Genomic DNA, 23,281 nt, shown 5'->3' with positions numbered 1-23,281 from the left:
CCCCTACCCCTTCATGAACTAGGGGCTTGATGACCCTATCCTGCACTGGAGTTAAACAGATGATTTTTGTTACTGATACTATTTTAACTAGGGCCAGAAGGATTATGTAGTGAGTAGAGCTTGCAATTTGAGCCCCGGCTTCTACCAGGAGTGATTCCCAAGTGCAGAGACAGTTAACCCCTGGTCATCACCATGTGTGACCCCACCATCAACCCCATATTTTTTTTTAACAAAATGATGTATATAATGTGTATAAAATATAGGAACAACAAAAAAATACAGGATCAACAATATGAAACTTATAAACATATATCTGTTGGATGTTAACTGTGTGAAAACATATATTAAGAGGCCAGAGATAGAATTCAGCAGTAGAACACACACCTCAAATGTGTGAAGTCCTGAGCTTGATCCCCGGCACATAACAACTGCTCAGGATTTATTCCTGCTCTGTGCTCAGAGAACACTCCTGGCAGGACTTTGGGGGCCTTATTTGGAGTTGTAGATAAAAACTATCTGCAAGATAAGGTCGGGCCATATGCAGTACAAGCACCCTATCTACTGTACTCTTATTCCAGCCTTCTGAAACAAACAATGAAAAAGTGTAGCTGCCTCAAATATAACAGAGGTTCTTTCCACTTTGCTTTCAAGACAGAAGAATCTGAATATGTCACACTTATGCTGCTGTTCCTCTGTGAGGCTTTTCTGTCCCTCCTCAGTGTTTCCTCCCAACCCTCCCCTGTGGCTCTTTGCAAACTTCCCAGTCTCTAAATATAGAGGCAGTAGCACAGTCCATCTGGGCTCCCTGGTCTTTGTCCCCTTCCTTTTTCTCACTGGCTATACTTTTTTTCTGATCATTGAAAATGGTAGTTTTCATTATCTTTCTCATTGGTAGAATATAAACTTTTCAGATAATTTTTTCTTTTAGATTGGAACCATCCAGAAGTGTTGGCCATTGTGCTTGTGGGTCTGTATGAGATGCTGTGATTCACAACCAGAGCCCTCTGACTGCCAGCCAGTGGCCATGTCTTCCTGCCAGAAGGTGTTCTCAATCTTTATATCTTCAGCCCTCTTAGGAGAATGAAGCATTTATTGGATAATAAGTACGTCTGTCACATCTGGCTATAGTCGTCTTCTTTTCCCCTTTTCATCAAAATTATACTCTGGCCATCACAACTCCACATGCTTTTGCAACAGGGAGAAATAGCTTTAAAAAAAAAAAAAGATTGGGGCCGGCTGGTGGCGCTAGAGGTAAGGTATTTGCCTTGCCAGCGCTAGCCTAGGACAGACTGCGGTTCGATCCCCTGGTGTCCCATATGGTTCTGAGCGCATAGCCAGGAGTAACCCCTGAGCATTACTGGTGTGGCCCAAAAACCAAAAAAAAAAATCCTGGCCTCTCTACAAAAGGTCTTCTCAATGGGATTTTAAATTCTAGGGACACCCCAGAGCAAGGGACTTCTCATCTGGTAGTTTATCTTTTCATCCTCTTCATGGGAAGTATGTTTCTTTTGTGGAGGAGACTTTGGGGTATGGCCTAAAGTCTGGCATTTAGTTGGCCTCTTCTTGGCTTTAAATGAATAAGAGATAGGAAGAACAAATTTTATTTGAGCCAGTGGTTTGTGTTTTTTTTGTTTTGTTTTTGTTTTGTTTTGTTTTTTTGGTTTTTGCGTCACACCTGGCAGCACTCAGGGGTTACTACTGGCTCTACTCTCAGAAATCGCTCCTGGCAGGCTCGGGGGGGGGGGGGGGCAATATGGAATGCTAGGATTTGAACCACCAATCTTCTGCGTGCGAGGCAAACACATTACCTTCATGCTATCTCTCCGGCCCGTTTTTTTTTTTTTAAGCACAGTGCACTCTTAAAGAAATGAAGGATTGGCTGAGCCACTATGAAGTGTTTTATTTTTGAACCATACCAAACAGGGTTGCAGGGCCTGAATCTTGGTCAGCCATGTGCAAGGCAAATGCACTACCTATTCTACTATCTCCAGCTCCAACAGGGAAAGGATTTTACATTCCAGACTATAGAATGTGAACTTCCCCCTATATTAATCTCCCCACAGAGGAGCTCTCAGAGGTAGAGAATATAAAGGCCAGCATTCCCTTGCATTATTGTCAGATGCTTCACATATAACTCGGCTTACAGCATCTGAAAGGAGAGATATTGGAGCAGATGTTCTTATTGCTTTACCTGTAACATGGGTTTTGGACTCCTTCACTCTCATCCTGTAGTAATTTCCTTATCATCTCTGCCCAGAACTTTGGAATATAGGCCCCGTCTGGTCTCCTTTAATCTCTTGCTCCCTTTATGGTTCCCTGTGGAGCAATTCAGAGAGCTTTGTAGAGCTTATCTGCCATTCCTTTCCTAAATGATCTGCACTATACCTATGCTTAGGACCCCCACAAGGGTGCATGGACCCTAAGATCTTTTCTCTCTCCCTCTCTCTCCCTTTCTTTTTCTCTCCCCATGTTCCTCTCTCCCTCCCTCTCTCTCCCTTCTTACTGGTTTCTAAAAGTATGTTTCCTTTTCTTTATATTTGCTCCATGACCTCCTCTCTCTCCTTGTGTCCCTGGATTCTGCCTCCCCTCCTCACAAGGGACCTCCCCTTGTACTCTCCTCATGAACCACATTGTTGTTCATAGCATATTAAAACCACTTGGCAGGATAGGGAATTGTTTATTTTTTGCTTAATTCTCTGTTGTTCATAAGTTTACAAGTTTGGGACTTTTAGGACATAAAACTTTATGTGCCTGGTTTGTGCTCTTTATAGTGCTAAGAAGGCACCTCGTCCCTAGGTAAAATCAGAAAGCCAGAAAGATGTGTGGTAGATTGCCACAATAATAAGTTAATTGGGGGCCTGCGTGATAGTACTTGCCTTGCATATGGCCAACTCAGTTTCAATACCTGCCAGCTCATATGGTTCCGCCAAGCTCTTCCAGGAGTGAACCCTGAGTGTAGAGCCAGGAGTAAGCCCCCTTCAGCACAGCTGCATATGTCACAAAAAGAAAAACTCAACTTAAAAAAAAAGAAAAAGAAAAACTCAACTTAATCAGAGGAGGTAGGGAATCCCAGCTGATTAGAATTGTTTCGGGCCCTGCCTGCAGGGGCGTTCCAGTGCACATGGGCTTACTTGAATGTTGTGCTCAGGTCCATGGCACCAGTTGCTGATGCACCTAGAGGATAAGTCCAGCAGTATCAGTAGGGTATCCTTTACTTCCTTTGTATTCATGAACAATCAAATTTTGTCTCCTTTGGAGTTCCCTGAGGGCCAGCCCACTATGAAGAAATCTGACCTATAGGACAGCAGCAAGTCATCAGAGAGATTATGTCCATGGACTGTAAATGAGGGACACTAAACACAGAAACTGCACTGCAGATGTATCTTTTAAAGTGTATTTCCTCAAGACTCTGAGTAATCAGCTCTTATGAATCCTATTAGAAAAGCAGCCAGTGGGGGTGTGGTAAATGGTCCCTTGCCAGTGCCCAGGCACAGCTAGGTCCTCCTTGGTACTAAGTGGTATGATAGGTATGACCCACCATGTTCCTCTTGCCTGTACTTTGATAGTTGAGGCTGTTGTTGCTGCTTTAATGGCCAGCTGGTACCTCAACCTTACTGGATGGTTTGTGGCTCTAGTCCACCAGGTGCTATCATAGTCCCTTTTCTCCTCTTATCTCCCCTCACCTCTCCTTATAATCCCTTTCCTTCACCCTTTCCCTTGCCTTACCCCTTCTCCTTCCCTTTTCTTTGTGTTTCTCTTTTGCTGACTGGGATGGTCCTTTTCTTTTCCTCCTATCTTGGGAAGTAAGTCCCAAAAGAAGTTCCACTTGTTTGTAACTGGAAGGCATTGAAACTTGAAACTGTACTAGTTCTTCCACACTCAAGTTCCTTTCATTTGCCTGCAGAGTTTCCTTGCTTAAAAGCTTTGAAGGGCCCTTCTTCCATTTTTGGTGCCCATCATTTTCCCTGGGTCACTTTTTTTTTTTTTTTTTTTTTTTTTTTTTGGTTTTGGGCCACATCCGGTGATACTCAGGGGTTACTCCTGGCTCTGTCCTCAGAAATCGCTCCTGGTTTGGGGGATCATATGGGACGCCAGGGGATCAAACTGTGGTCCATCCTAGGTCAGCCACGTGCAAGGCAAACGCCCTACCACTGCGCCACCACTCTGGCCCCCGGGTCACCATTTATGCTCCTTGTGAGAACTAAGTTCTCAGTCCTTTCCCTTTCTGGAGTGTACATTTCTGCCATCTGTGTGGCTCTTTTTTGGGGGGGGGGTGTCACACCCGGCGGTGCTCAGGGATTACTCCTGGCTTTGCGCTCAGAAATCGCTCTTGGCAGGCACAAGAAACCATGTGGGATGCTGGGAATCAAACCACCATCTGTCCTGGATCAGCTGCATACAAGACAAATGCCCTACCGCTGTGCTATCTCTCCGGCCCCCTTTCTTGTTTAGGTGTTATGTCACTCTTCTGTCAATTCTGAGTTTACTTTTTCTCAGCCCATTGTTGGCCTCTGGATGAGTTACCCCAGTGGTTGCACCCTTCCAAAGAGGGCAGGGTCCTAGTAGGTATTGGAACTGGAGCCTCTTTAACTGGCATGGCTCCTCAGCAAGGATGTGTGTACCCAATGGGAGACTTTGTTTGCTTTTAGCAGTACAAGGGTGTTTAGTGTTCTGCATGGGGCTGACTCTTCTGTTTAGTCTGTAAGTTCCATTTCAGAATTCTGAAATACATAAAAGCCACAGCTACATTTCATCTGTCTTGAAAGTCTGAGCTATTTAGGTTAGTTTGGTCAGTTTGAGGTTGTATGATGAAGATGCTGACTCACTTGAAGATTTTCTGTGTGGGCCACACTGACTTCTCCTTTGTCATTTGTCTCCAGCTTAGCTACTTAATATGGCTGTGGTTTGGACTCTGTTGAGGAGGAACCCCAGGAATACTAAGAAACAGCTTTGTCTGTGCTGCATGTTGTGATTCTCTCATATCCCCCCTTTCAGGTCATCTTGGAGTTGAAAATGGTCTGATCAGTTTAGAAATTCACCAGGACCTTGGCCCACACTGTGATCTTAGACAAGGGTATAATTTCTGGGATTTTTCTTCTTGGCTGGTCCCAAGCTTTGTTTTGTGATTGTTAGTCACCTCACCCATGAGGTTTCTGCACTGCATGGGCAGTGGCCGAGATGGAATTGTGTGTGTCCTACGAATTGTGTCACTGCCCTGTGTTCCAAGTAGCAGTGACCTATTAATTGAACTAGGTGCAGCTCATGGAGGAAGGGAGTGCACTTGCTGGCCAGAGCCGGGCAGCAACTTAAAGTGTATATATGGAGCAGAGTGGGCTGCCATAGAAGTGAAGAGACTGATAGAAAAAAAGGAAGGGCAGGACAGGGCAGGACAGTGCCCATGGGTCTGTGGATGGACCAGGGTACTCTCAGACATGTTCAGAGATAGAGATCAAGAATTGTAAATACAGGGGCCAGAGCAATAGCACAGTGGTAGGGCATTTGTCCTTGCACGTGGCCAACTCCAACAGACTCTGGTTCGATTCCTGGCATCCTATATGGTCCCCTTGCCTGCCAGGAGCGATTTCTGAGTGCAGAGCCAGGAGTAACCCCTGAGCGCCTCCAGGTGTGACCCAAACACAAAACCAAACCAAAAAAAAAAAAAAAAAAAAAAAAAGAATTGTAATAGTGTTGAGTTCAACTTACAGACTTCATGGTCTAAGTGGTCATTCTATTCCTTTTCTAGAAAAGGAGACAGTGCCAGGCAAGCACAGTGTCCTTGTATGCCTCTCACATCTCCTGTGTACTAATTGTCCTATTTACTCATACCAGCAAAAACTCGGGCAGCAGACTTGTTGGTGAATCCACTGGATCCACGGAATGCAGATAAAATCAGAGTTAAAATTGCCGACCTGGGGAATGCCTGCTGGGTGGTAAGTTCTCTCTCCCTCTCCCTCTCCCTTCCTCAGTACAATCACTTTCTTAGAAGCCCTGATTTCTATACTTAGTGTCCACGGTCCTCCATAGTAAATGCAGTCTATTCCCTTCCAGCATAAACACTTCACGGAGGACATCCAGACGCGCCAGTATAGATCCATAGAGGTTTTAATAGGTGCAGGCTACAGTACACCTGCTGACATTTGGAGCACGGCGTGCATGGTAAGAATGGCCATGGCCATTTTCTCCCAGTACATAATCTGCCCTTTAGTGCTTATGGTGATACCAGTTCTTTTTTTTTTTTTTTTTTTTTGCTTTTTGGGTCACACCCGGCCGCGCTCAGTGGTTACTCCTAGCTCTATGCTCAGAAGTCGCTCCTGGCAGGCTCAGGGGACCATATAGGATGCTGGGATTCAAACCACTGACCTGCATGGAAGGCAAACGCTTTACCTCCATGCTATCTTTCTCCGGATCTTTTTTTGTTTGTTTTTGTTTTTCGGGCCACACCCGTTTGATGCTCAGGGGTTACTCCTGGCTAAGCGCTCAGAAATTGCCTCTGGCTTGGGGGGGACCATATGGGACGCCGGGGATCGAACCACAGTCTCGATCTTTCCTTGGCTAGCGCTTGCAAGGCAGACACCTTACCTCTAGCATCATCAGTTCTTTTTTTTATTAAACCTTTTATTTATTGATCAATTGGTTCCTGGGCCACACCCAGTGCCATGCAGAGGTTACTCCTGGCTCTGCACTCAGAAATCACTCCTAACAGGCTGGGGGACCATGTGGGATGCTGAAAATCGAACCCAGTCCCTCCCAGATTGGCCACATGCAAGGCAAATGCCCTACCACTGTGATCTCTCTCCAGCCCTTGTGATGCATGTTCTTGAGGGGTGCTGAGAGGATGGTGCTGCTTTGAGTGCAGGAAGTAGGAAGCATTCTGGGCCAGAAAGGAGGCCTGTGTTGGATCCCCAGCACTGCCATTGTCTCCCCATCTCCACTGGGCACCACCTGGGTGTCATCCACAAAACCAAAGAAGAAAATGTTCTCTTATTCTTCTGGTCCTCTTTGAAGTATTTTTCATTTTGTCTTCTGAGAAATGTTTCTACAGCCTACAGCTGTACAGCTCTGCCTACAGCTCTGACTCCCTGGGGTTTTAGAGAAGTAGACTGTTTCATCTGGACTGTTGTCTCTGCCCAAGTGGCACCTTCTTCTCACTGGTTTTTAGACCCTTTTTTCCTGCAGGTCCTCAGATCCAATGCTTACCCTTGCCTTTTTCTGGGGGGTTGGGGTGGGGTTGGCTTCATCAGTGCTAGTAAGGGAAAAGGGGTAAAGGTCTCTTCCAGCAGTGCTTTGGGGAGCACAGGGCCACACCCTGTGGTATTTGTGCAATGTCTTTCTATGTGTGCATAGTGGTGTGTGTACAAACAACCGGAAAGTGAGATTCAGGCCTTTGTCCCTGATGGTCTGTGCTCTAGCATGAACTTTTTATGGCCATATTTTCTTTACCTTTATGACATATCATCTTGTAAGCCTTTTAGCACTCTCTTGCTCTCCACTTTCTGGTCCCTTCTGGGCAGCTTGAGTTGATCCCTTTGCTGCAGTCATTTTGGGACTGTACAGTGAACTCTCCCTTAGTGCCATGGACTTCCTATTCATATCAGGTAATAGCCCTGGCTTTGCCACCTTTCACCTTTTCTTTTTCAGCTTAGTACAGGTTTCATATTTTTTAGCCTGTGAGTCAATGATCATGGGTGATCCCTCTTGCCTTAGTCAGTTTTAGCCTCTCTTTTGGTGCTGGTTCCTGATCACTTCAGCATCTTTCTTTTCTGTTTGTGTGTGTGTGTGTGTGTGTGTGTGTGTGTGTGTGTTTCTAGTTGTTATTTGGGATTTGTCTCACATTTAGGAGTTACTTCTGGCTTTGCACTCAGAAATCACTCATGATGATGCTCTGCAGACTATATGGAACACTGCGAATCGAATCTGGGTTAGCTGTGTGCAAGGCTAGCTCCCTACCTGCTGTACTATCTTTCTGGTCCACTTCAGCATTCTCCTTTTAGGGGACAAAACCTTGTTCTTATGCTGAAAAGGAGGGGATTAGGGGTCGGATATTTTTTGTTTTTGCTTTGGAGGGCACACCCTTTGAATGCTTAGGAGGTTACTCTTGGCTCTGTACTGAAAAATGATTATTGATGGTATTCAGGGGACCACATGAGATGCTGTGATCCATCCCGGGTAAGCCATGTGCAAGGCAAGCACCTTACCAGCTATACTTTCTTTCTAGTTCCTGCAATCTTTATTTTTTTCACTGCTATAGTTGTGCCAGGGATCAAACCCAGAACTCCAAATTTGCAAGGCAAATGCTCTATCATTGAGCCATGTCTTTCCATTTCTCTGGTACTTGCTGCTTTCTTTCATCTAGGTTATGAGCCTAAATCTATATTCCATTCTGATGAAATGAAAGAACTTTTCAGGGGCCGGGAAGGTGGCGCTAGAGGTAAGGTGTCTGCCTTGCAAGCGCTAGCGTAGGACGGATCGAACCGGACCGCGGTTCGATCCCCCTGCGTCCCATATGGTCCCCCCAAGCCAGAGGCGATTTCTGAGTGCATAGCCAGGAGTAACCCCTGAGCGTCAAATGGGTGTGGCCCAAAATCAAAAAAAAAGAAGAAAGAACTTTTCAGAAAGTGTGACACTTTCCTTCTCAGTCACCAAGTATTTTACAGCCTGAGAAGCAGCTCAGAGAATCTGAAGTACAGGCTCTCTGCATGCAGGAGACCTGAATTAACTTTTAGGCACCACACTGTTCCTTGACCACTGAGCAGGAGTGCCTCTACATGTCACCCCAAATAACCAAATTTTACTTATGGAAAGTGATGCAGAATAATTTATTCACAATTAATGATTCTTTTCCACATGCTATATTGTGTGTCTTTGGATGCTAATGGAAAGTGTTGATGATGCTAGAGAATATGAAATATCCAGGTTTTTTTTTTTTTGTTTGCTTTGGTTTTTGGGTCACACCCAGCAGTGCTCAGGGGTTACTCCTGGCTCTACTCTCAGAAATCACTCCTAGCAGGCTCGGGGGACCATATGGGATGCTGGAATTCGAACCACCATCCTTCTGCATGCAAGGCAAACATCCTACGTTCATGCTCTCTCTCTGGCCCCAGTACCCTGTTTTTTGAATTTTTTTTTGGGGGGGGGTTTGGGTCATACCCGGTGGTGCTCAGAGAGGTTACTCCTGGCTGTCTGCTCAGAAATAGCTCCTGGCAGGCACGGGGGATATGGGACACCGGGATTCGAACCAACCACCTTTGATCTTGTATCATCTGCTTGCAAGGCAAACACCGCTGTGCTATATCTCCGGGCCCTTTTTGAAATTTTTTATTTTGATACTAGTTTTCGGACTACTCCAGCTCAGTATTCCAGGATTACTCCCAATTGTGCTCCAGGGGACCAGGCAGTACTTGGGTTTGAACTCAGGACTCCCACGTGCAAAAGTATGCCTTCCTGCCTTTTTGACTGTTTCCTCAACCCCCAACAGTCCAAGAGGCAACAGATACAGAATGCCTTTGCTTTTTTACTTCCATATATCTCTGACAGAGATTGCCACATAATTTTAAACATGAAGGGTTTCAGTAAGTATCAAACCCCGAGCCATGCTCAGTGTGTTTAGAGATATGCTTAAAAGAACTGTCAGATGCGGACTGACTCCTTTGTGTGTAGATGAGAGACTGCTCTGTGGAGAATTCACCTCACTGTGTGAGTTCAGAGGAGGCAGCAGCAGTAACAGTGGTGGAGCTGGGGTGGGGGGGCAGCAGGTCGCCAAGGTACAGGCTGCAGAAAGGGAACACATGCCACAGTCAAAGCTGTGGGAACAAATAATCCCTTTTAGGATTTGGAAAGATCAAGCCTCCCGCTGTGCTGGCAACAAAGATGGCCCTATCAGGGCTGTCCTCATGACAGCCCTGAAAACTTTTTCAACTCAGATCCTGTGCTGGGGCATTAAGTTCTGGTGATATAACCCCCAAAATAGGGCAAGCTTGCCGAGAGCATGGCATTATACTGGAGCTGTCTGTACTGATTCATCTAGCTTGTGTTGCTTGGTGTTCATTAGATAAGCATTTGTTCCTCCACATATTCTGTTTAGTCAGCTTTTGTTCTTGCCTGGCATAGTGGTAGGAACCACAGCATTGGACACACAAGGAATAGCTTTCCCAGCAGGTCCTGCTCGATGCAGAAGTGGCTGCTCTTGACTTCAGGCGCTCTTTGTGGCCATAAATTTATTTTCCTCACCTTCCCCCCCTTTTTTTTTCCACTGCACTTCTGAAAATTTTGCACATCCTCCTTAAGTGCCTCTTGGGCTGCTTGTAAGGTCTTGGGTTTTGTTTTGTTGGATTTTCAGGGAGGGGGGTGGAGCACAGCCAGAGGCGCTCAGGGGTTATTCAGATATTGCTTCTGGCAGGCTGAGAATGACCATTTGGGATGCCAGGGATTGAACGCAGGTCATGAACTCAGCAAATGCCCTACCAGCTGTGCTATAACTCTAGCCCCTGTTTTGAGTTTTTGTCTATTTTAATAGCTTGGTTATCATAAAAGAGATCTGGTTTTGTTTTTCCGAAGAGCCTGATAATATTTGCCTATTCTCCACATTTGTTACATTTTCTTTTTGTTTTTTGGGCCACACCCGTTTGATGCTCAGGGGTTACTCCTGGCTATGCGCTCAGAAATCGCCCCTGGCTTGAGGGGACCATATGGGACGTCGGGGATCGAACCATGGTCTGTTCCTTGGCTAGCGCTTGCAAGACAGATACCTTACGCCACCTCACCAGCCCCGTTTGTTACGTTTTCAATGTAATTAATGGTATGTGGAATTCATAATGATACCTAGTAAAGTTTCCTACAGCCTTTTGGGTTCAGGCTCAGAGTCCTGAGTGTTGTGATAATGTCCCTGTCCTGGGTTTTCCCCAGAGTGGGAGCAGCTTTCACAGCTGGAGTGGGGGAGAAATGAAGCACATTGATGGAGACCCTGAAGTTCTGAAGTCTTTTTCTCCTCCTGAACTTTGGAACTCCTGCAATTTTGCATGATCTGAAGATTTTGTCTGGATTGTCTGGATTGAAATGCTCTTATCTCCTTTGCAGGTGATTAGTCAGGGCTTCTGAATCAGTGACTTTGTTTTGGTCCACTGTATCGGGGTCAAGATTCAGAGTTGCTGGGGGTGGGATTCTTCTGGCTCAGTGTATTCAGGTTACTTGGAAGGGACTTGACAGAGGCTCAAACACAAGTCTCCCACATTCCAAGCATGTGCTATCATCCTTGGAGCTATCTCCCTGGCCCCCAAATTAGTGATCCTTTGTGATCCCCTGATGTATGTCATCAAAGTAAGAAACCTACTGGAAAGCTTCATGACTCTCTGAACCTTGTCCTGTCACAACAAACAGGCAACCTTATTGATTCATACTAGGTCACATTTACAGGGGAGGGAATTTCATATTGTTGTCTCCAGAACCTGTGGACAGATGTTCAACCAGGTAAAAGCACTCCAGGGGGATTGGGACAAGTATAGAGTGAAGAATCCAAATCTCCAGCCATTGAAAATGAGTGATTAGGGAAATGGACATGTTCTTCAAAGGGGCTAGAGCACTTGCCTTGTATGGGAGAGGTCCTGGGTTTTCGCTCCCTGGCACTGAGTCCTTGCCCCTTTAAAGTGCACAGACTATTGTTTTATTGTTATGTGTGCGTGGTCCAGGCCACATATGCTATGATCTCATCACTCTACAGTAATAATAGTGAACACTGCTTGCCTCCAAAAAGCCTCTTTCCTGTTTCGTTATCACCACTTCATTAGTGGGCTTCTTTGACCAAAGCATCTCTTTGGGCATGTGCCTATGGGTTCCAGTTGCACGATGGTCGGCTTTTAGCTGATATGTCTTTGTGTTGCCCTGTCCTGTATGCACGGTGTCCCACCGCCCTATTTTTGGATGGGTTAGATGTATTTTCCTTGTTACAAAAGTTCTGTCATTCCCTTATATATCTTAGATATGGATCTTTTATCAGATGGATATTGGGTGACTGTTTCTCCTATTGGGAAATTAACCAAAGCACTCAAAGAAAGGTACCAGTCGAGTGGTAGTAGCTGTCCTGACTCTTGGCTCCAGCTGCCCCTCAGTTCGCTCCCAATGAGGCCTTCTGAGGCGCCTTCTTGATCTCCAGCAATCACTGTTATAAGCCACATGCTGTCTTAGATGTGAGGTGCTGTTGCTTTCTGAGGCTGATTCCTGTCAGTGTGGAGCCTGTGTCCTCTGTGCTGGGACTTGGGCTGCATCCTACCCATTTCATTGCAGGGATCTCCCTGTCTTCCTCCATCACACCCTTCTTTGTATAGGGACCATTGTCAATGACCACTCACCTGGGGGGTGCAGCACCTAGACCACCAGCACCACTTTGGGGGAGCCCTCAAGGCTCATAGTGGTAGGTGGACCTTGTTGCACTGGGGATGAAATTGAGGTCTCTTACACACGTGTGTGTGTTCTGCCATGTTAGCTAGCTTCTTCTTTCCCTCCCTCCCTACCTCCATTTTTGATTTTTGGATGTTTGGCCATTACTCCTGGCTTCTCCGCTCTGAAATCACTCTTGGCAGGCTTGGGGTACCATGTGGATGCCAGGGATCAAAACTGGGACCATGTAAGGCAAACACCCTACTTCTGTGCTGTCATTCAAGCCCCTCACTCCTTTCTTGAAAGAATAATTAAAGATATATTGAGAAGTCCCTACTGTTGGTTACTAAGACACTGCTATGGGGAGATGGCCACACCCTGGGTACACCAGTCTTTTCCTCTGCAGGAGGGCTGAGGTGATGCCAAAGCACTGCTGAGTGAGAAAGGTGTCTTTCAGAGCAGTAGGGTGAATGAAGGGGTCACTGTGGCCCTAAGGGCTGCTGTGTGGGCAGGAACCCCTGGTTCTGTTCCCACCAGGGATTTAGCAGCCGAATATAGAAGTTAAAATGGAGAAACCAAAAGTAAGATTATAGAGAATATGGAGGGAGGGAGAGGAGAGAGGGACAGCAAGGGGAGAGAAAGGGAGAAGGAAAGGAGGCAAGCGAGGGGGGAGGGGGGAGTGGGTATACTGAAGACATTGGTTGTGGAAAATAGTGAACTAGTGAATGTTGTTGTACACTGTATGACTATAACTTAATCATGAACAACTTTATTTGTGGGAAAAAAAACCCAACTTTATTATGAACAACATTGTAACCATGTGTTTAAATAATATATATATATACCTGTAATCAATAGGGTATTAGATCATTTGGCAGAACAGTGTTCAATATATTCTGTATTGCCACCCAGATAAACTCATGGTCCTCAGATTGTTTATTCTGTTACCTGGAAGGATTGGGACCAGATGACCTGCTCTCTGGGCTGTCTAGCTGGACAGATGTATAATAAGCATAGGAGACTTCGGTCCTCTCCTCAGGAGGCTCTTTGTGGTCATTAGGTTTCTCTGGATCCTGGGGACCAGGCAAGAGGTGCTAGTTTTTTTGTTTTTGTTTTTTTGAGGGGCACACCCAGTCACGCTCAGGGGTTACTACTGGCTGTGTTCTCAGAAATCGCTCCTGGTTTGGGAGACCATATAGGACACCGGGGATTGAACCAAGGTTCGTTCTGGGTCACCCGCGTGCAAGGCAAATGCCCTACCACTGCGTGATTGCTCCGGCCCCAAGTGGTGCTGTTTTGAGAGAGAGAGAGAGAGAGAATGGGGAGAGAGAGAAAAGAGAAAGAGAGAGAGAAGAGAGAGGACAGGAGAGGAGAGTGAGAGAGGAGAGAGGGAGAGGGAGAGGGAGAGAGAGAGGAGAAACTAAAACAATAAGAAGCGGAAATGCTCCTGGTGGTGCTGTTTTGAGAGAAAGAGAGAGAGAGGGAGGGAGGAAGGAGGGAGGGAGGGAGGAAGAGGAGAGGAGAGGAGAGAGAGAAGTCTAAAACAATAAGAAGCTGTGTGTGTGTGTGAAGTCTAAAACAATAAGAAGCAGAAATGCTCCTGGTGGTGCTGTTGAGGGGGGGGGAGAGAGAGGGGGGGAGAGAGAGAGAAAGAGGGAGGGAGAGAGGGGGGAGAGAGGAAAGGAGAGAGAAAAGTCTAAAACAATAAGGTGTGTGTGCGTGCGTGCGTGCGTGCGTGCGTGTGTGCCTGCGTGTGTGTGTGTGTGTGTGTGTGTGTGTGTGTGTGTGTGTGTGTGTGTGTGTGAAGTCTAAAACAATAAGAAGCGGAAATGCTCCTGGCCCTATACCCTGCAGGTTTTGCCTCAGGAGAACTGCCCTTGGGGCCAGCTCACTGCTGCAAGGCTCTCATGTATCTGCTCTCTGGGCTCAGCCCCTCACACACCTGCTGTCCAGAGTCAGCCCCTTACAGAGACAGACCTGCTCTCCTGACTGAATCGCGCACATTTTGTGAGGGAGGGAGGGAAGGGCGCGTGCGCGCGTGTGTGTGTCCATGTCCATTCGTCCCTTAGGAGTATGTTTAGTTTGATTTGGATACTCAGTAAATATGAGGCACACGCAGGCGAGTGGGTGTGTGTCCTTGTGTCCATCCGTCCCCTTTGGAGTATGTTTAGTTTGATTTGGATACTCAGTAAATATGGGTCCTTTATATGATCGGAAGAAGGTCCATGAAGTTCTCAGCTTTTCATCTCTTGATTCCTAGGCATTTGAGCTGGCAACGGGCGATTATTTGTTTGAACCACATTCTGGGGAAGACTATTCCAGAGATGAAGGTGAGTGCTGCTGCCCACCAGATCCCCTCAGCCACATGACCCAGGTCTCTCAAGCTTACTGAGAGGGTTGTATTTGACCCAGATAGAGCTGTGTTCTGATTTCTGGACACCAAATTCAGATGTTTTTCATCTGCAGGAATAGCCCCCTCACTGGCAGAAAATGGTCAGGGCCTACTGGCTTGAGCTGTGCTCCCTGACCAGATCCTGGTGGCTGAAAGCTGCTCTGTGGCCCCTTGATCCACTCATGTGCTGCCCATTTCATTTCATGTTTGGCAGCTAAGCTGGGAATCCAGGGGTATGGCTTGAATTCCATCCGTAGACCTAACCATCTCCATGCTTATTGGCTTGGTAGTGCTGTGGGACCTGGGGGAGCAGCCGCAGTCACTGTCCATGGACTGTGCCTGCGACCTGCCCTCCCAGTGCTATCCATGGACATGCTGCAGACATTGTTGGTTTGAATCTGGTTCTGAGTTTTTTACTAATTTCAATTTTCCCCTCTTCTTTTATCCCATCCTTTCCCTCTACCCTTCCCATTCCCATATCCTTTTTTTTCTCTCCTTCATAGACCACATAGCCCACATCATAGAGCTGCTAGGCAGTATCCCAAGGCACTTTGCTCTATCTGGAAAATATTCTCGGGAATTCTTCAATCGCAGAGGTAGTACCTCTTCTTTTTGAAAAGCGCCATGATGCAGACAGAAATGGAATAGCAGCTACTGATGGTAGCATTAACAGTGCCATGCATTTCTCCTAAATTTCAAAAAGCAGCCCAACAAAATTCCTGTGCTGATCTTAAAGCTGAGCGGGGAAGACCACGTTTCACCCTATGCGGCGGCCACCTGCGCATCAGTCTCCTCAGTGCCAAGGCCAAGGCCGCTCTGTTTCTGTCTGCGCGGGCAGCGGCTGTGTCTGCATGCAGTGTACTGATTAAACTGTCGTGTGTTTCTGTTTTGCTGGCAATGTTTCCCAATGCAGATCACATAGCATTGATCATTGAACTGCTGGGGAAAGTCCCTCGAAAATACGCTTTGTTGGGGAAATATTCCAAGGAGTTTTTCACCAGAAAAGGTAACGGTACTTATGCAACACTAACTTTCTGCATAATGCTCTCCCCAAAGAGAGATATCATGCATTTGCATTAGGGCAATGAAGAAATGAACTTTTACAGCTGGGAAATCTGCTGAAGAAATTGCTCAAGGTATTAACTTGAACCATCTAGGTCATAATGTGGTAAACAAAATATTTTTTTTTCTTTTGGTAAACGAATTTTGTAAGAAAAACTTATGAAACTCACTGTCTCCTCTCCCTCTTTGATCACTAAGTACTAGTCTCTTTGTTTAGGTATTCATAAAAGGAGTTTAAGTAATTCTATCTTATGGTTGTGTTTTGGGCTATGCCTGGTAGTGTACAAGCAGGACCTGCTCCTGTTCTGCATTCAGGAACCACTTCTGGCAGGGCTTGAAAAGAAACACTTGGGATGATCAGGATATAACTGGGTTGCTCAAATGCAAAATAAGCTCCTTTCCTGCTACAGTGTTGATCCAGCTCTTAAGTTTTTTTGTTTGTTTGGTTGTTTTTCTTTCTGTTTCTTTTTTGGCCACACCTGATGACACTCGGGTTACTCCTGCCTATGTGCTCAGAAATCACTCCTGGCTTGGGGGACCATATGGGACGTCGGGGATCGAACCATGGTCAATCCTAGGCTAGTGTGGGCAAGGCAGACTCCTTTCTGCTTGTGCCACTGCTCCAGCCCCAGCTCTTAAGTTTTATTTGAAAAGCACACTAGAATTATCTTCTTATCTCTTTTGTTTTTTGTTTTTGGGTCACACCAAAAACGGTAGTGCTCAGATGTTACTACTGGCTCTCTGCTCAGAAATCGCTCCTGGCAGGCTTGGGGAACCATATGGGATGCTGGGATTCAAACCATCATCCTTTCTGCATGAAAGGCAAATGCCTTACCTCCGTGCTATCTCTCCGGCCCCTTCTCTTCCTATCTTTTAATTTTTTCTGTGGTGCTCAGTGGCTGTGATCCCAGCTTATTGATCCCAGAGGTGCTGGAAGGGGAGCAGTGAATGTACTCCTGTCCTTTGATTCATCTTCACAGCCTGTAGCCTTTTATTTATTTTTTTTTGATGACTTATTTTGGGGGAGTGGGGGAGGTTCTGAATCTGGGTCACATAAGTTTGTCATGAAATCGTGCTACTGATGCTCCAAGTGAGAAGGGTCAGAGCCCAGAGGTGTTGAGCACCTTTCCTTGAAGCCAAGCCCTGTTGTTCCTAGTTTTGCAGTTCTTGGCTGAGCTGTGTAGGCTTCAGGCTTCCCTTCCTGCTGTAGATTTTAATGTGCAGGCTGATTCCATTTATTTTGCTGCTGTTCCTGGGAGGATGCATTTTTTCCCTATCCACTGTATCGGGGTTGGGGACCACATTGCACCACAGGAGAGAAGAGGAAGATAGGGGAGGACCCATATGGTAGCAGTTAAGTCATGGGATATTTATAACTCCTCTGCCAGCAGCCTGCAGTCAGACTTGCTGGGTGTGACATATACTCAGAGGTGTCATATCTAGAACTCCTTCCATTAGTGTGAACTGCAGGCCACATCTGCTGTGAATTTCATCCTAGAACCTGTTTTTTGACTTGGAACCTGGTTGGATTTCAGTAGAAGTCAGATTGGTGAGTGAGGCTGTAGATGGAGGACTTGGTTTGAGCTCCCAGCTCCTGCCCCTGTGGTACATTGTCTTAGGTCACAGGCCCTCTCATAAGCCAATCTAAATTCAGTAGCTATGCTTCCTCCCCTGCTTGTTTCAGAGGAAAGTATAAAGTGCTCGACAGAGGGGCCAGAGATAGTACCAACCTTGCATGCAGCCAATTGTGGTTCAACCCCAGATACCACATACATATGGTTTCTCGACTGAATCAGGGAGTAAGCCCTGTGCCACAACACAGAACCAATTCAACACTTCATGTTAGACCTCCCCCCAACAAAATAAAAACAACCCCCCTGTGCCAGAAATGACAGTAAAATTGCTAAGTTTATAAAGTGATTAGGGGCTTTGTACACAGCTGACCCAGCCCTCTTATGTGTTTCCTGAGCACTACCAGGGCCTTCCTTCTTAGAACTTGCTTTGCCATGTTGGGAGCAATTAGGGACCAAGATAGGGCAGGACGCAGATTTTCCTGCTTGTGGTTCCTGTGGGGAACTGAGTTTCAGCAGGGCAGTTCAAGAGATTTTTGTGTTACTTAAAAAATCAATGCAGTCAATTGGCCATCTTTCTTGCTTAATCATTATAAATGACACTAACATTTCTTGTCCAAGTGTTTTGATATGAAGATGAGTTTTAGGTTAAGAATATCTTATTCTGGGCCCGGAGAGATAGCACAGCGGTGTTTGCCTTGCAAGCAGCCCACCCAGGACCAAAGGTGGTTGGTTCGAATCCCGGTGTCCCATATGGTCCCCCGTGCCTCCAGGAGCTATTTCTGAGCAGATAGCCAGGAAGTAACCCCTGAGCAACGCCAGGTGTGCCCAAAAAACAAAAAATAAAAAAACAAAAAAAAAAAAACAAAAAAAAAAAAAAAAAAAAGAATATCTTATTCTGGGCCCGGAGAGATAGCACAGCGGCGTTTGCCTTGCAAGCAGCCAATCCAGGACAAAAGGTGGTTGGTTCGAATCCCGGTGTCCATATGGTTCCCCTGCTGCCTGCCAGGAGCTATTTCTGAGCAGACTGCCAGGAGTAACCCCTGAGCACCGCCGGGTTGTGACCCAAAAAAAAAAAAAAAAAAAAGAATATCTTATTCTTGGGGCCGGGGAAGGTGGCGCTAGAGGTAAGGTGTCTGCCTTGCAAGCGCTAGCAATAGGACGGGACCGAGGTTCCATCCCCATGGCGTCCCATATGGTCCCCCCAAGCCAGGGGCCATTTCTGAGCGCATAGCCGGGAGTAACCCGTGAGTGTTAAACAGGTGTGCTCAAAAACCAAAAAAAAAAAAAAAAGAATATCTTATTCTTGCTGTATTAATATTTATTTTATGATTTTTGCTTCAGATAAGATACCAGCCACCCACAGATTATTTTAAGCAAAACATTTTTAGTAGTGTGGTAGGCTTGTCTTCTGCTTTTCAGGGAAAAATAGAAACTTGTCACAGTTCATGTCTTTGAAACCCTAAGCCCCCACAACAGATGACGCTTTAGGTTGGGCCTCTAGGGAGCTTAGTCCTTCTGTGGAGCCCTCCATTAAAAGGTCAAACCATCTTTGTTTTTTTTTTTTTGGTCTTTGGGTGAAAGCTTCATTTGCTGCCACCCCCTGCTTCACTAGCCACCTACTATTTGGGATTAGGACATGTCCCCAATGAGGGTTTGTTCCTGCAGAAGTCCTAGTTCCTGAATAATTGTGTTGTGCAGCTACAATGAATTCACATCAGAGGCATCAACAGCCTTCCTGACTTGTAAATTGGGCCATGTGGAGGGTGGCAGTATCAGAGGGTAGGAATAGTTTACCTTTTTTGCTGTTATTTTGAAGCATTGCCCAGCATTGTTCAAGGTTTATTCTTGGTGGGTCAGGGATTGAGCTCAGATTGGCCTGCTTGCAAGGCAAATGTCCTTCCTGCTGCACAATGCTCCCACTCCTAGTTTAAACTTTTTAGAGAAGTATTTGACTCGTGTGAGATCACAGTGTATGTAACCTGTCAGTGGTGTCATGCATTAGGACAAAGACCTACTTAAGACAATTGAAAATGTCAGAGCAGGCAAAAAACTTCTGTTGTAGTTGAAACTAATCTTTGCAGTATAGAACTCCTTTCCTTTGACAGCTTTAGGTTGTAGGATCTCAAGTAGAATGGTGAGAAATAGTGCACAGGAGAGGGTGAGAACTGAGTGAAAACCAGGAACCGAGTAGTATTAAGAAGTGAAAAATAAGCTGCTTGGAGAGATAGTAGGTGATTACCCTGCACATGGCTGACCGGGGTTCAATCCCCTCGCACCCCTACATGGTTCCCCAAAACATTGCCAGAACTGATATGAGCTCAGAGCCAGGGTTAAGTCCAGAGCACAGCTGGGTATAGAGCACATTCCCTACACCCAAATAAAGAAACTAGTATATTATAACTAATAAACCGTAACTTCGCTTTCTGTCATCCTGACACAAATGTATTATAATCAGTTATGTCAACTATGTGATAACATTTTCTTTAAATAAATTTAAAAAAAAGAAAAAAAAACTAATAATCTGTTTACAATGGCAGTAATACCTTAGTAGAGCACAATACTATGTTTCATGGTTTTTTTTTTTTTTTTTTTTTTTTTGGTTTTTGGGCCACACCCATTTGACGCTCAGGGGTTACTCCTGGCTATGTGCTCAGAAATCGCCCTGGCTTGGGGGGACCATATGGGACGCCGGTGGGATCGAAACCGCGGTCCTTCCTTGGCTAGCGGCTTGCAAGGCAGACACCTTACCTCCAGCGCCACCTACCCGGCCCCATGGTTTTTTTTTTTTAATGTCAGATTAAGCTTGTCAGGATGATTTTAACAATTTTGGTCATGTGATTCTCTGGTTGTTGGTTTTTTTTTTTTTGTTTTTTTTTTTGGGCTACACCCAGCAGTGCTCAGGGGTCACTCCTGGCTATCTGCTCAGAATTAGCTCCTGGCAGGCACGGGGGACCATATGGGACACCGGGATTCGAACCAACCACCTTTGGTCCTGGATCAGCTGCTTGCAAGGCAAACTCACTGTGCTATCTCTCCGGGCCCTATGTGATTCTCTTGATTCTGTGAAGATCAATGCTTCAATTTAGTGAAGTCCAACTTACCTAATTTATTTTTTGTTTGGGGGGCACCTAGTTATTCTAGTGTACACATAGCGGTACTCCTGGCTCTGCGCACCAAGATCACTCCTGGCAGGCTTGTGGACCAAATGTTGCAGGGGATCAAACCTAGATTGGCTGTGTGCAGAGCCAGCACCCCACCCTCTGTACTATTCTTTGGCACAGCCATATCTATGTTCCCTTTACTCATTTTTACTGTGGATGTTTTGTTTTGATGGTGTCTAAGGAAACATGCTTAAATAATAAGAAAGTTTATTCAATGAGTTTCAGTTTCTTTTTCTTTTTTCTTTCCATTTTTTTTTTCTTTTGGTTTTTGGGTCACATCCAGCAGCGCTCAGGGGTTACTCCTGGCTCCACGCTCAGAAATCATTACTGGCAGGCTCAGGGGGCCATATGGGATGCCAGGATTCGAACCAATGACCTTCTGCATGAAAGGCCTTACCTCCATGCTATCTCTCCGGCCCGAGTTTCAGTTTCATCTCTTATACATGAGATCTTTTGAGTCATAGTTTTTTTTCAACTTTGAGCTTGAAATTTACTTGCATGTATTTTCCTAATATAGGAATTTGTGGCATTTTCCCATGTTTTGAGGTTTCTTTGTACTAGTATTTATTGATATGTATATTGTTTTGTTTGCTAGTTTCTATTCTAGTTGTCAGTAAGCTGCATTTCTAGGATTTGCCTTCACAGTCCTCTCATGTGTCATGCCAACTCCATGTGCTTGTACATTTAATTCTCTGAGGGTTATAAATGTTGTAATACTGGACAGGAATGCAGTATTTGCCTCACAAAAATCACATATTTCAAGATAGGTATAATGGAAGTAGTAAACTACTTTCTTTGTAAAACACTTTAATATGTAGGGTTGGCAGGTGTGATCAGGGTCATAGGAGGAGGACTCCCCCTTCAGACGTGGCCCTTTCAGTCTCCCTCAGGAAAGGGGAAGGTTAAAGAATTAGACGGTCACAATGGACTATCTAATTATTTGCAGAATCTGTTTCAGCAGGACATAACTTAATCTATTTTACTAAATAAAAGAAACAAGGAGTGAAAGCACAGCAGTAGGGTGTTTGCCTAGCACACAGCTGACTTAGGATGGACCTTGGTTCGATCCCTTGTGTCCCATATGGTCCCCCATGACAGGAGCAGTTTCTGAGTGCATAGCCAGGAGTAACTCCTGAGCGTCCTGAGTTGTGCCCCTCCCCCCCCCCCAAATCACTCCTGGCAGGCTTGGAGAACTATATGGGATGCCAGGAATCAAACCCAGGTTTGTCCTGGGTTGCCTGCTTGCAAAGCAAATGCTTTACCACTGTGCTATCTCTCCAAAATAGTTTAAAGATGTCTATTATCTTCTATTTTTGAGATTGCAGGAGATGGTGGTCGTCAGTAAGTCTCAGGATCTACTGACTCTGTGCTCAGGGTCCCATATGTGGTGCCAATGATTATCCAGTGCAAGGCTAGTTATCTTTTTTTTTTTTGTTTTGTTTTTTGTTTTTGGTTTTGGTTTTTGGGTCACACCCGGCAGTGCTCAGGGGTTACTCCTGGCTCTATGCTCAGAAATCGCTCCTGGCAGGCTCGGGGGGGACCATATGGGATGCCAGGATTTGAACCAATGACCTTCTGCATGAAAGGCAAATGCCTTACCTCCATGTTATCTCTCTGGCCCCTCTAGCCCATATTATTATATTTAAATTTATATTCCTTATTTTTGGGTTTGGGACATATCTGGTAGTGATCGGGCCTTACTCCCGGCTAAGTTCAGGAATTATTTCTTATGGATTTTAGGAACTATTTAGGGTGCTAGGATTGAACTCTTATTGACTGCAAATTTTAAGATCACTGTTGGGGGAGGTGGCTGGAACTGAGGATGGGCTGAGACCCTTCCTCCTGATAAGAGGCTCCTCTTGTCATTTCTGCAAATAGGACATACACAGGCTTGATAGCTCTCAATTGGGTTTGGGGCTATAGCCAGCTATGCTTAGGGCTTACATACTCCTGGAAGTGCTTGAGACCTTATACTAAGGTTGACTATAAACAGTGCCTTAAAGGTTGATCCCTCAGTTTTTGTTTTTGTTTTTTTTTTTTGGGACACACCTGTTGACACTCAGGGGTTACTCCTGGCTGTGTGCTTAGAAATCGCTCCTGGCTTGGGGGGACAATATGGGACGCCAGGGGATCAAACCGTGGTCCATCCTAGGCTAGTGCTTGCAAGGTAGACAGCTTACCTCTAGTGCCATTGTTCCAGCCCTTCCCCATCAGGGTTTTTAAATTATCCTTGTTTTGTTACTGAGCTTAAGTCATTTTTCAAGTGCATACAATTTTGTGATCATCATACATTGAGACTGGGTGGTTTAATGCCTTAGGTTGGGCTTGAGCCCATGTAGATCTCATACAAGGTCAGTCCCTTTCCCTCTGAATTATTGCTTTGTAGAATGTGCATTTCTGATTAAAAGGGGATAAACAATCAGTAACTACACTTGCTTTTTTGCTTTTTTTTTTTGGTTTTTGGGTCATACCTGGCAGCGCTCAGGGGTTACTCCTGGCAGGCTCAGGGGACCATATGGGATGCCAGGACTTGAACCACCGATCTTCTGCATGCAAGGCCTTACCTCCATGCTATCTCTCTGGCCCCTAGACTTACATTTAAGGGCCGGAGAGATAGCACAGCGGTAGAGCATCTGCCTTGCAGGCAGCCAACCCAGGAGGGACCGGGTTTGGGTTTTATTCCTGGCATCCCATATGGTTCCCCAACCTGCCAGGGGCGATTT

The 23,281-nt window shown here is 45.7% G+C and overlaps 2 protein-coding genes across 2 annotated transcripts in view; one reads left to right on the top strand and one right to left on the bottom strand.

Annotated features, from left to right (window-relative positions):
* The window catches only part of LOC126022747 (small nuclear ribonucleoprotein E), a 417,272-nt gene that overhangs the window by 60,696 nt on the left and 333,295 nt on the right, over positions 1–23,281 (bottom strand). The window lies entirely within an intron of this gene.
* SRPK2 (SRSF protein kinase 2) overlaps positions 1–23,281 on the top strand; it is a 175,496-nt gene that overhangs the window by 146,121 nt on the left and 6,094 nt on the right. Inside the window, 5 exon segments of the mRNA XM_049783866.1 lie at positions 5,830–5,930; positions 6,049–6,156; positions 14,630–14,699; positions 15,265–15,357; positions 15,675–15,767. Coding sequence (XP_049639823.1) covers positions 5,830–5,930; positions 6,049–6,156; positions 14,630–14,699; positions 15,265–15,357; positions 15,675–15,767 — 465 coding nt within the window.

This window comes from Suncus etruscus, chromosome 1, assembly GCF_024139225.1.
Source record: "Suncus etruscus isolate mSunEtr1 chromosome 1, mSunEtr1.pri.cur, whole genome shotgun sequence".
Taxonomy (NCBI): domain Eukaryota; kingdom Metazoa; phylum Chordata; class Mammalia; order Eulipotyphla; family Soricidae; genus Suncus; species Suncus etruscus.
This window is presented reverse-complemented; position numbering and strand designations above follow the sequence as displayed.